The sequence below is a fragment of the Rhinolophus ferrumequinum genome, chromosome 7 (genome assembly GCF_004115265.2).
Source record: "Rhinolophus ferrumequinum isolate MPI-CBG mRhiFer1 chromosome 7, mRhiFer1_v1.p, whole genome shotgun sequence".
Taxonomy (NCBI): Eukaryota; Metazoa; Chordata; class Mammalia; order Chiroptera; family Rhinolophidae; genus Rhinolophus; species Rhinolophus ferrumequinum.
This window is the reverse complement of record NC_046290.1, coordinates 100,030,157-100,043,485: the sequence shown is the minus strand read 5'-3', so window position 1 is coordinate 100,043,485 and position 13,329 is coordinate 100,030,157. Positions and strand designations below refer to the sequence as shown.

General features: G+C 36.1%; 1 protein-coding gene across 4 annotated transcripts in view; it reads left to right on the top strand.

The window, feature by feature from the left end:
- The window catches only part of ZNF713 (zinc finger protein 713), a 56,299-nt gene extending 43,602 nt beyond the window's left edge, over positions 1-12,697 (top strand). For all 4 annotated transcript variants that reach the window (XM_033110860.1, XM_033110861.1, XM_033110862.1 and 1 more), the window contains one exon: positions 9,151-12,697. In XM_033110860.1, coding sequence (XP_032966751.1) covers positions 9,151-10,181 — 1,031 coding nt within the window. In that variant the 3' untranslated portion in view covers positions 10,182-12,697. The remainder of the gene's footprint in view (positions 1-9,150) is intronic.
- Positions 12,698-13,329: the final 632 nt, after the last annotated feature.

Sequence of the window (13,329 nt, the reverse complement as noted above, 5' to 3'; positions counted from 1 at the left end):
CTGCGCCCTCCACAACTAGATTGAAGGACAACAACTTGGAGCTCATGGACCCTGGAGAAACGCACTGATCCCCAATATTCCCCAATAAAAAAATTAAAAATAAATTAAAAAAAGAGGATTGTTCTAAATTTGGCCTTGATTGCCATATAAGGTTCATTCAGCAGGACAAATGCTGACACTAAGACTTCCTAGCAATGAGCCTTCCTATCACCGTGGGACCACACTATCCAACCAAAAGGTTGGTCATCAATGCATCCTTCAGATTCATTTATGACCAAAAGGGGAAACTGAGGTTGGAAAAGGAGCCACAGGTTAAACCTGACAAAGTCAGGAGACTGAAAATAACCACATAAGACGGCATGAACATAAAAAAATTTATAATTAAGGTGGGCTATGGAAAGAAGTCAACATCTTTAGCCTGAAGCTTCCTTCCTAAAGTCAATCTTCACCTTAAGTGTGCCTGTCTGTTGTCTTTTTGCACCTAAGTTGACATCCTTAGAATGCCACAATCCCCTTTTCCCTTTTCCGGACCAGAGCAGGAAAGTACAGAATCCCTCCTTATTATTCCTGTCCCTTGATTAACATCTCTATGTGAACTATTAACTGTCCTGCACCCACCCATGTAAGAGAAGTACCTGTCCTTCCAATTTACTTTTATCCAATCCTGGAGATTTCCTTAATTTCTCCCACCCCCTTAATCTACTACCAATGGATTTCATATAACCCTCCTCCTTTGATTCTATATATAAAATAAGCTGCAAACTATCATTTTGCGGAGCATTTTCTCAATTTGTTAAGATTTTGCTTCCTGGCAATTGTCGTCAGTTTGGCTCAAATAAATTCTTACAAGCTTTAAAAAAAAAAAGAAGAAGAAGAAGATCATTCTAAGCAGGAATGATTTTAGCATGCTTATAATGGCTGAAGGGAAGTAGTCAGTAGAGAGGGTAAGTAAACTAGATACAGAAGATGGATCAAGGTTCTGGAAGAAACAGGATTTGAATTGGAGAGATTAGGGTGATTTTGTACATAAATAAGTTTGTTCATGGAAGATTTGAAGGAGTTCATGCATGGCAATTTCTGTTTCCTTGGTAAAAAAAGGAGACAAGGTTCTCTGTTGAATGTAAAGGAATTGGAAGGCCAAGTAGAGAACTTGAGAAGCATTTGCTATAGGTCAAAGGAAGATGACCAAAGAATAGTAAAGGGATTACTGAACAGCTTTGAGGGCCAAAAGAGATTTTGCCCTATACATATGTGGTTTCTAATTTCCATGGGTATGCCATTTCTCCTGTTATATTTATCATTGGAAGAGGTTTGTAGAGCCTAGGTTGAGGGCTGTTCGACCAGTGGAACTAAAGGAGGAAAACCGTGAGAGTTACTTAATTCAAGAAGTAAAGTAAGGTCTGAAGAGGACTGAAAACCAAGACAACAAAAGAGTCAAGGAAATGGAGGTCTAGAGGAAGTCAGAAAGCCAGCAGAATGTGAATAAGGGCATGAGTCCATTCACTGGGCAGGAAAGTGTGACACTGAGTTTGAGATTTTTTATATGGAGCAAAGTTCAGAGTATAACTGTTTAGCCAGGTAAGTAGATTGTTGAAGTACAATGAAGGTAAATGCACAAACAACTATCGTTAGAAAATGAAATGGAAAAGAAGAGTCCCATTCAATAGCAAATAAAAAGATAAAACACCTAGAAATAAACTTTTGACAAGAAATGTGCAACACCTGCAGGAGGAAAACTTGAAGACACTTCTGACAGACACAAAAATAGACTTGACTAAATGGACATTCCAAGATTTCAGTTCTCTATTGTACATGTAGTACATGTAGTATAAACCCATAAAAAGTGACTACAAGATTATGGGAGGCTCTAGATAAGCTTATTCTAAAGTTCATATGAAACAAAACACACAAAGTAATCAGGAAAACTCTAAAAGGAAGAACAATAAGGGGATTATCCCTATAGATAATATACAGTAAAATTTCACAAATTAAAACAAGACAGAACAGAACAGAAAATCCAGAAATAGACCCAGATTAGTAAACAGGAGTTTAATATATGATAAAGATATGATATGATATATAACATAACGTGATAAATATAATTATTTCAAATTAGGAGGCAAAGGTAGCAATCTTAATAAATGGTATTCAGACAACTGGTATTAAACATGTAGACCTTTTAATAAATAATGATTAGCCACTTGCAAAGAGAGAAAATTGGATCCAGAGCTTACTTGCCCCTTAAACCAAGATAAACTCCAAAGGTATCAGAGACTTTAAATGTAAAGCATGAAACAATAAGAGACCTGGAAGAAAACACAGGGGAAATCTTTTCTAACCTTAAAATGGAGAAGTCTTTTCTGACTATAATTCAAAATTTAGAAGCCATAAAAAAAATTCATACATTAAATACGTACAAATCCCATATTCTGCCTGGTGTATAATAATAAGGAAAATAAAAAGATAAATAGCAATGGGGGAAATATTTGCAACTTATACCAAAAGAGCTAATCTCCCATTAATATATGAAAGCTCCTCTAAATCAATAAGAGGTCAACAGCCCAATAGAAAAATACACAAATATGAATGGTTCTTAGATAAAGGAATTCAAATACCTTACCATATAAAAAATGTTTAGTCTCACTCATGATAAGAGAAACACAAACTGAAACTATACCAGGTTACATTTTCTCACCTATCAGATTAGCGAAAGTCCAAAAGTTTGACAATACACACTGTTGATGAGTCCATAGGGAAGAAAGATGAGTCTCATACAGTGCTGGTATAAGATGAACCACCAGTCAACAAAAGGATGTCCTAATCAAGGGGCTCCCTGTCCAGATGCTCTTTTTGGTATTGTAGACCCTTTGAATGAACAAAATGTAGTCTAGAGTCACGTTTTTTAAATATAGTTTTATGGAAACAGACCACACTCTCTTACATATTGTTTATGGCTGCTTTCACACTAAAACAGGTATGGCCCACAAAACCTGAAATATTTATTATGACTCTTTACAGAAAAAGCTTGTCAACCTCTACTAAAGTCATTATTTATGACTAACACTCTCATTAATAAATGCATATTTATTGTAACCCATAAGATCTATATAAGCTGTAAAATTGAGACAGTTTTACCAATAACATTTGTCCTTATTGCTATGTCTGATGAACTCTATTTTCTATTCTCTTTTAGTCTGTTCTGATACATTTTTTAGTTCATTTCTTTCTACTAAATTAATATCATAACCCACTATAAATCATGAAACATTTTTTAAGTTAACAAAAGAGAACTAGAAATATCATAACACTTGCAAGTAGAAAGGATAAATTTTTAAAAATTTGTTTCCCTCCTTCCCTTTCTCCCTAATTCTTTCATTCTCTTACTCCTCATTTCCTCTGTCTCTCCCTTCCTCTGTTTTCTTCCTTCCTACTTCCTGAGTAATTCAGTTCAGAAGGCATTAGGTGGGGCTGAGCAGGTAAGTATCTACTTAATGAGGTGTGCAGTAAGTAGTGCAGGAGGCCTGGCAAGACGTTGTCCAAGTTGCCCAGTGGCATCGCAATTTGCTGACACTGACCAACGGCCTGTCTAGATGAGGTATCCCTTCTTCAGTACAAAAGAGGTCCTAAGTGCCCTAGAAATCTAATTTTATTAAAGACCCTAACTCCTAGAGTTGATACAGGGAAGAAAATGGAGTCAGTGGGGACGAATAGCAACCATGAGAGACTATGGTAGTCTGTGCAAATCCCATTTTTCTTTACGAAGAACCCTTATGCCCCTGCACGAATGATAGAATCCTGATGCTATATGACATATATAAGCTACAGTGCCTTAGTCTGTAGCTATGACACAGATATTATACTCATTTAACTTATGATTGGGCACAAGGTAGATTGCATGTCATTCTTGCAGTGTATTCAGAAGCTCTTCTGCTTCCATATCTGAAAACACTTTCTTCCCAAGTATCAATTTTGTCTGTAACTCAGACAATGGGGTGTGTGCGGTGTTGGTGTGAAATCTGATAGGGGATTAGGAACAGGTACAAAGTAGGGCTTGGGGGTTTCGGTGAATGATTGGGTTTCTCAACAGGTAAGGCCCAACCAGGAAGGAACTAGATAGTGGGTAATGAGTGCACAGCACCTTTACATGTACCCATGTACATGGCATGATTAGGGCACTCACCCTCACCAGTGTCCACCCTCCTCTGAAAGGCACTTGCAGTCATGTCTACTAACATGGGGGCTGAGGTTAGGTGAGGAGCTGGGGTAAAAATGATTAAAGTTTGTTCTTCAGAACTGCTTTGAAGACCAAAAAAATCATTGTCTCAATCTGGAGTCTGCTGGCAGCCAACTGGAAGATAGATAGGCAACCCTGTCATTGAAGATCTGACGTGCCTTGAGGGTATCCACAGTGGGGGAGCAGTACCTGTACAGTCTGTGTACAATCACAGACTGTGGCAAGTAGGTGGCAAGTCTGTCAACCAGCAGCAAGTTTTCCCTTTCCCCTCATTCAGACAAGCCAAGAAGAGAAGGAAATCAACAAAAGTGGCCATAGTCACATTGATCAGGCTGCCATGTTTACAAGGAAACACACAAGTTCTGGAAGTGAGGCCTTAGGGAATTAATGTCTGCAACTCTGCTCTTAGGCAGTAGGAGCCAGAGCACCATACTTATCTGTGCTTCCAGGAGCCAGGCCTGCAGCTATGGATTTGGATGCTAAGAGAATGTGAAAGACAGTTTTCAGAGCTCCAGCCAGTCATTTCAAACATTTTAAAGTCAAAGCCCCTGAGCAGACAAAAGCTTTTGAGCTGAAAATAAAGTGGTCCAGTTGATAATTTGATTGAAATGATAAGTTGGTTCAAAATAAATCTTCTAAATCACTTTTTTCCACATATAATTTTAGACCAAAGTAAGTTCTGTTGATGTATCTTCTTGTACATCTTTGAGCATATTGATCTGTTTTTCACAATTTTATGACTTAGACTTTTTTCTTTTTAAAATTTCTATTCATGTTCCGCCAACAAACTATTTTGCTGTGCTGTTTGTGATAACAGTAAGTTCAATGTGACCTAAATGTGGATTGATTAAAAATACTTTGGTACACTACATCCATAAATTAGATAATTTCAAGTGCCGTAAAATTATATGGAAATTATTGAAATGGAAATGTGTTCATAATATGCAGTGAGTAAAAAAAGCAAACTACAAAACAGTATTATGGTATACTTCCATATAATTTCCCCAGAACAGTTCCTGGCATAACTATTAATGGTGCTCCTACTGTTAAATGCCCTCTTTAGGACAATAATCAAGTGCACTACTCCTATAGTTTTGATAAACCTTAGACGCATACCTGAGAGATATTGCTGGTTCAGTTTCAGACCACCACAACAGAGTGAGTCACAATAAATTTTGTATGTCCCAATGCATATAAAAGTTATGTTTACATTATACTGTAGTCTGTTAAGTGTGTGATAGCATTATGTCTAAAAAACATAAGTACTAAATTAAAAAATACTTTATTGCTTAAAAATGTTAACCATCATCTGGGAGTCCAGTGAGTCATAATCTTTTTGCTGGTGCAGGGTCTTACCTCCATACTGATGGCTGCTGACTGATCAGGGTGGTGGTTACTGAGGGTTGGGGCAGCTGTGGCAATTTCTTAAAGTAAGAAAGGAAGCTTGCTGCATCAATTGACTCTTCCTTTCATGAATGATTTCTCTGTAGCGTGCAGTGCTCTTTGATAACATTTTACCCACCGTAGAGCTTTTTTTCAAAATTTGAGTCAACCCTCTCAAACCCTGTTGCTGCTTTATCAGCTAGGTTTATGTAATAGTCTAAATCCTTTGTTGTCATTTCAACAATCTTCACAGCATCTTTACCAGGAGTAGATTCTATCTCAAGAAACTACTTAATTTGTTACCCATAAGAAGCAACTCCTCATCTGTTAGTTTTATCGTGAGATTGCAGCAGTTCAGTCACATCTTCAGGTTCCACTTTTAATACTAGTTCTCTTGCTATTTCCACCACATCTGTAGTTACTCCCCTCCCCCAATGAAGTCCTGAACCCCTCAAAGTCATCCATGAGGGTTGAAATCAACTATGTCCAAAATCCTGTTAATGTTGAAATGCTGACCTCTTCCCATGAGTCACAAGTGTTTGTAATAGCATCTAGAATTGTGAATCCTTCTGAAAGGCTTTCAAATTACTTTACACAGATCCATCAGAGGAATCACCATCTGTGGCAGCTATAGCCCTATGAGGTGTACTTCTTAAATAAGACTTGAAATTTGAAATTAATGCTTGATGCATGGGCTGCAGAATGGATGTTGTATTACCAGGCATGAAAACATTAATCTTGCTGTCCATCTCCATCAGAGTTTTTGGGTGACCAGGTGCATTGTCAGTGAGCAGTAATATTTTGAAAAGAATCTTTTTCTGAGCAGTAGGTCTCAATAGTGGGCTTAAAATATTCAGTAAACCATGTTGTAAACAGATGTGCTACCATCCAGACTTCGTTTTTCCATTTATATAGCACATGCAGAGTAGATTTCACATAATTCTTAAGGGCCCTAGGATTTTTGAAATGGTAAGTGAGCACTGGCTTCAACTTAAAGTCACTAGCTGCATTAGCCCATAAAAAGAGGGCCTGTCCTTTGAAGCTTTGAAGCTGGGTATTAACTTCTCTCTAGCTATGAAAGTCCTAAATGGCATCTTCTTCCAATATAAGGCTGTTTCATCTACACTGCAAATCTGTTGTTTACTCTAGCCACCTTCATTCACTGTCTTAACTAGACCTTGTGGATAACTTGCTGCAGCTCTTCCATCAGCACTTGCTGCTTCACCTTGCACTTGTATGTTACGGACATGGCTTCTTTCCTTAAGCCTCATGAACCAACCTCTGCTAGCTTCAAACTTTTCTTCTGCAGCTTCCTCACTTCTCACGGCCTTCATAGAATCAAAGAGAGTTAGGGCCTTGCTCTGGATTAGGCTTCCACTTAAGAGAATGTTGTGGCTGATCTTCTATCCAAACCACTAAAATTTCTTATCATTCATGTGTTCACTGGAGTAGCATTTTTCATTCCTCCAAGAGCTTTTCCTTTGCATTCACAACTTAGCTAACTGTTTGGCACAAGAGGCCTAGCTTTCAGCCTGTCTCAGCTTTCAACATACCTTCTTCACTAAGCTTAATCATTTCTAGCTTGTGATTCAAAGATGGAGATGTGCAACTCTTCCTTTCACCTGAGCACTTAAAGGCCATTGTATGATTGTTAATTGGCTTAATTTCAATATTGTTTCTCAGGGAATAGGATGCCCCAAGGAGAAGTAGAGAGATAGAGGGAGGGCCAGTCAGAGCAGTCAGAACACACACATTTAACAGATTAACTTCAGTCTTACATGAGTGCAGTTCATGGCACCCCAAAAGAATTACAATCTTAACATCAAAGATCACTGATTACAGATCACCATAACAAATATAATGGAAAAGTTTGGAATATTGTGAGAATTACTAAAATATGACACAAACACAAAGTGAGCAAATAGTGTCAATAAACATGACTGATGTAAAGTTGCTACAAACCTTCAGTTTGTAAAAGCACAATAAAGTGGAACAAAGTGCAATAATGGAGCACAATAAAACGAGGTATGCTAGTACATTCCCTGTGGATAGAAGACCAAGACTAGTGTGTGAATCTAAAAAGCTAAAGCAGCCCAAGGCCCAAGAACAGCTGACTAATGAAATAACTTTGGTCGTGAGCTAGGAGAAGCTGTTAAGAGCAGCGTACAAGTTTTTTTGGGAGAAGGTATCATGAGTGTTTTCATGAGTCAGCCAGCATGATCTTGGATCTTGTTCAGTAGGATTTATGCCCTGGACTGGTCCCAAGGAACTACCCAAAATAGAGGTGTCTCTATCTAGATTGTGGAAATTACAAGAGAGAGAAGGATCCAGCAAATGCCTGCCAAGAGTCATAAAAGTTCCCCAAAGTGAGTCTGTTTAACCCTTTGCTAAGCTGAGAATATATGAAACCACCAGCCATACAAAAATTGCCCTATCTCTTATTTCTTCCCCCTCCACACAGCTCCTCCCCTTGTTAGAATGGAACTAAACAACAGTAGTGAGTGATGGAAGAGGTGAGCAGGGAAATAGTTAAGTGGAGAAAGAGGAGAATAGAGTTGGAGAAAAGATTAGAATGGAGAGAGTGCGGGGAGCGGTTTACAAGAAGAAAGTAGAGTGAGGGAAGAGGCAGGCAGGGACAGAGAAGAAGGTATATGACTCTGTAACAGACCCAGGGGAGGGGAGTTTTAGGGTTTTGACTATTACATAGTATGACTTAACATTTTAATTACTGAATAGAGACTTTATGATTTAATATAACAGTAGGAGTATCTGTTATATAAGAATTAGAGGAAAAGTCATGTGACTTGCCCAAATCTTCATCTAGAAGCAGAGGAAGAATGCCCCCATTAAATAAAGTTTAAAGTAGTAGGAGACTGAAATGAAATTTTGTTTTTCTAACAGTCCATGAGTCATGCTTGTTCTAAATATGGTTTACATTTATATTTGTGTGAGCATAGGAAAAGCCTGGCAAGATAGGTCCCAAACTATTAACAATGATTACGTTTAAATGATTACGTTAATAAAAAAATAGAATTCTTATTTTTTCCACATTATTTGAATATGTTACTATAAACAAGTGTTAGTTTTATTATTTTAAACAAAAGATTAAAAATAGGAAGAAATACTTTTTAAATAAACAAGTAGCTGTCATTACTATAGAATAGTCTACCGATGAGACCTGTCTTTGATAAATACAGGCTTTCCTCTAGTATCTCCCACCTCTGAACACAGATCATTCTCTGATATTTTTTATTCTCCTGTCCATTTCCTTTTTTGTTTTTTCTTTTTAACCATGGATACTCCTGGATTATCTCTTTATGATTACCACATGTTTTAAAATTTCCTCTAGTCTACTGCTTCTTGTCATCTTTTTTATAGTCTTTTCGCTTGTTACATGGCCACATTATTTTAAAACTCTTCAGTGCCTTGCTCCCATTACTGTCAATTTCATTTGGTAATTTATTATGCAACAATGTCTTTTTCAAAACATAGAGAATACTGCAAAGTATTTGTATGTTCTGAATTACTTTTAGATGGGGAAAATAGACCTGAAATAAAAAAATCAACTCCAAAACAGAATATTTCTGATGACAATCAAACCCATGACATGATAATGGAGAGACTAACAGGAGACAGTTTCTGGTACTCCATCCTAGGAGGACTCTGGGATTTTGATTACCAGTTAGAGTTTAACCAAGAAAACCAGCAGAGACATTTAGAACAAGTATCTTTCACCCAAAAGAAGATCACACAGGAGAGAAGCCTTGAATGTAATAGATTTGGGGAAAACTATAAAATGAACTCAAACATTATTATGAATCAGAGAATTTCGTCAATTAAAGTACCCCTTAATTCCGACACATGTGGAAATAGCATCAAACATAATTCAGGATTGATTGACTATCAGGGAAACTATGTAAGAGAAAATACTTATGAATATAATGAGTGTGGAAAAATCTTCAGTCAACATATTCTTCTTACTAATCATGTTCATATGGAAGAGAAACCCAGTGAATGTAGGACAACCTTCAGCCACAACTCATCTTTTACTCAACCTCAAATAGTCCTTACAGGAGAGAAGCCCTATAAGTGTGATGAATGTGGGAAAAGATTCAGCCAGAGGATACATCTTATTCAACATCAGAGAATTCATACAGGAGAAAAACCTTTTATATGCAATGAATGTGGGAAAGCCTTCCGCCAACATTCATCCTTTACTCAACATCTAAGAATTCATACTGGAGAAAAGCCCTATAAATGTAATCAATGTGGTAAAGCTTTTAGCCGTATCACATCCCTTACTGAACATCATAGACTTCATACTGGAGAGAAACCTTATGAATGTAGTTTTTGTGGGAAAGCCTTTAGCCAGAGGACACATCTTAATCAGCATGAGAGGACTCATACAGGAGAGAAACCCTATAAATGTAACGAATGTGAGAAAGCCTTCAGCCAGAGTGCACACCTTAATCAACATAGAAAGATCCATACTCGGGAGAAATTAGGTGAATACAATAAATGTGAGAACGCCTTAAGTCACAGTCCTTCACTTAGTAGCACCTAACTCATGGGGTGGGGAATCATGTGAATATATAAATGTAGGAAATTTTTTGTCAGATCTTTCCATCCCATTCAATATCAAATTATTCATGGTAGAGAGAAAACATCTAAATAAACATTTAATGCATAGAAAACAAATTTAGACTTTGAACTAGTAGCTTATTATCTTCCCAGGAGAGGTTATAAATAGTGAAAATAATTTATGTCATGTTTCAAATCTGATGTAAAATGTTTTTTAATGACCAGAAATTCTGTAGGCAATAACTTGTAATTATTCACCTGTAAGTTTTATGGTATAAAAATGTTTAATTACATAAACATTGATTAATCAAGGCAATGATGTAGTGTAGACAGTCACATAAACTTGAAATGAACAGAAAAGAGACATTTCTCAAACTTTAGTTATTTGTATGTTTCATTTGCAGATTTTACCATATTTAGTGTTTACTTAATATTTTTCTTTAAAGGGACTCAATTTTCAGCCTTATCCTAGGAAATATTGTTTATGGAAATTGACTGTTATGTGTTAATTATGTTTGTTCTAATTTCCATCAAAATAAATATATACCTGAAATTTAAAATATCCATTGATGTATCACCTAAATCTCTGTTCCATTATTTGAGAAACAATGTGATAGGATATGGCAACATTCTTCTGGGGTTTTTTCGTTGTTGTTTGTTTTTTTCCAATCCTTCAATTATTCTCCTCAAATGAGTCCTAGGATCACTTTAAGAAAAGTCTTGGAGGAGACTGAGGGTCATGTTGATGAACTTTGAAAAGTGATTCATAGAAGTGTACTTTTCTATCGTATTGTTCTTATTTTAAATCTCCCTATAGTAAACATAGACTCTTGAATTAAAAATGTTTCTGCTATATTTGAATAGAGGTTTGAATAGAGAGAAGGTTTTTTGTTTTGTTTTAAAGTTTATTGCTGAATACACAATTTTTATTTATTTATTTATTTTTAATAATGACCAGAGGCTAAGAATCTCTATGCCTCCTAGCACCACTGTGGAAGACAAGAAGTAAGGGACCATGGTGCGGTACAGTGTCATGTTGAGGCTAAGAATCAGGGAACAGCCTTAATGTCTTTATATATAAACAACTAAGGAAGTATTACCAATTGGCTTGCAATTCATTTTATTTATTGAGAGATATTTATGTAACAACTTTTTCTCAAAAGAATTTAGGTGATTCAATTTAATTTTTCTAATTACTACCTTTTTTTGACAAAAATTACATTTTGATGTTACAAAGCATTATAAATATAAACTCCCATAACCCATAAGTAGCTGTAACTATGAGGCTGCTTCAGTTTCTTGCCTTTTCATTTTTCTCTTGGTCTTCTCAGGCATGGCTAAAGAAGCTATGAGACTAAGGTAGGAATGAAGTCCCCTTGTTTTCTCACCTTTTTTCTAACATCTCTCCCAGCTCAAGATTTCCCTAATGTTTTTCCCTACGAAGGACTAGATTTTTTAGCCCTTGAGCCAAAACTGAAATGATTTCAAGACTTTTAAAAATTAAAACACAAATCGCCAAGAAATAATAAAGTAAACTCAGTTTATCACAGAAGTTAAACTTTTCAAAGTACATTTATATTCCATACATCAGTGGATATGAAATGTTTAATAAAATCCTGAGTTACTCTAGTCAGGGAGGATTTCTAACAGTATCTTTTGCTCAAATGTTTGTGTAGTGGAGGTCCATTTTCAGGGCAGATCAGTTCTGGAAGTATCTCTTCACCAAAAGGAGCCATGTTTAACATTCATTTACCATAAGGAGACAGAGGATATAGGGTACTCAGATTTCAGGAAGAGAGTGAGCCAAGGTGAAGTCTGACAGCAAAGGTATGTATTAAAGAAGTAATGATTAATTACAACTGGTAAGGCTTTGATCAAAGTTTAGTTTTGCAACCAGAAATAAAAAAGCTTAATACAGTGTATCTCAGGACAGGTGAAAAACAAGAACAATATGGAATTTTCAGAAGAGGATCAACAGAATTTGGACAACCCAGAAAAGAAGTGTCTGGACTAAACCAGACCACAGTTGGCCAAGGATTTTCACCAATTCTTCGTGAATTAGAAGCCTATTATATATGATTATATAATATCACATATCATAAATGATTATGCTTATGTTAATTGTACAGTAAACTATGTCATTCTGGTGTGAATTCATTCTCATGTCTTTTGTTCTCTTCAAAATATTCCAAGTTAAGGAGTGAACCCTAAATATATATTAATTACATCAAAATACTGGTGCTTGGAGTAGGGGCGACAGAGGAGGAGTACTCATTCAAAACCTGTTTGTTATGACATTTCTGTCTAGGAGGGCAAGACATGACCCTTTCGCATATATTAGTTCATTTGGTCCATCCAACCAGGTGGTATTGCCCTTCTTTTATGAAAAGAGATACTTAAGCCCATACATAATAAATGATTTATTATTCAGTGTTTCTCAGAAAGAAATGTCACTCAAACATGGATTATCTTATTCCTAACCCAGTAGATGTGAAGAGTGCCTAGAACAGTGTTTTATAACATTCTGAAAATATTTGATAAATATATTAAAATTAATAAAATGAAAGATTGCTGTTCAACACCAAAATCTGTGTGACTATTTCTAAGAACCTCAGAATATTAAAGAAGCATCATGTTGATAGATTCTTATGTACAAAAGGCTTCTATACTTGGACAAAAATACTCATTTGTATTTTGATTAGTGTTCAATTTATTAATTTAAGAAACTAACTGACATTCTTTTTTCTTTTTAATTACAGTTTATTGGAGTGACAATGGTTAGTAAAGTTACATAGGTTTAAGTGTACAACTCTGTAATACCTCATCTACCATATTTCCCTGAAAATACGACTGGGTCTTATATTAATTTTTGCTCCAAAAGACTCATTAGGGCTTATTTTTAGGGGATGTCTTATTTTTTCATGTACAACAATCTACATTTATTCATTTATTCATGTACATACATTTATTCAAATACAGTCATGTCGTCATCTTCTGGAACATCGTCATAACTCTCCAAACCTCGAATTCCAGCTTGAATTTCTTGCGACTCCATTTTCTGTAGAACTATTGGCCCCAATTGCTCATGTCCAACAGTAGAACTGTCCCTAAATGAGCATGTCTTGTCCATG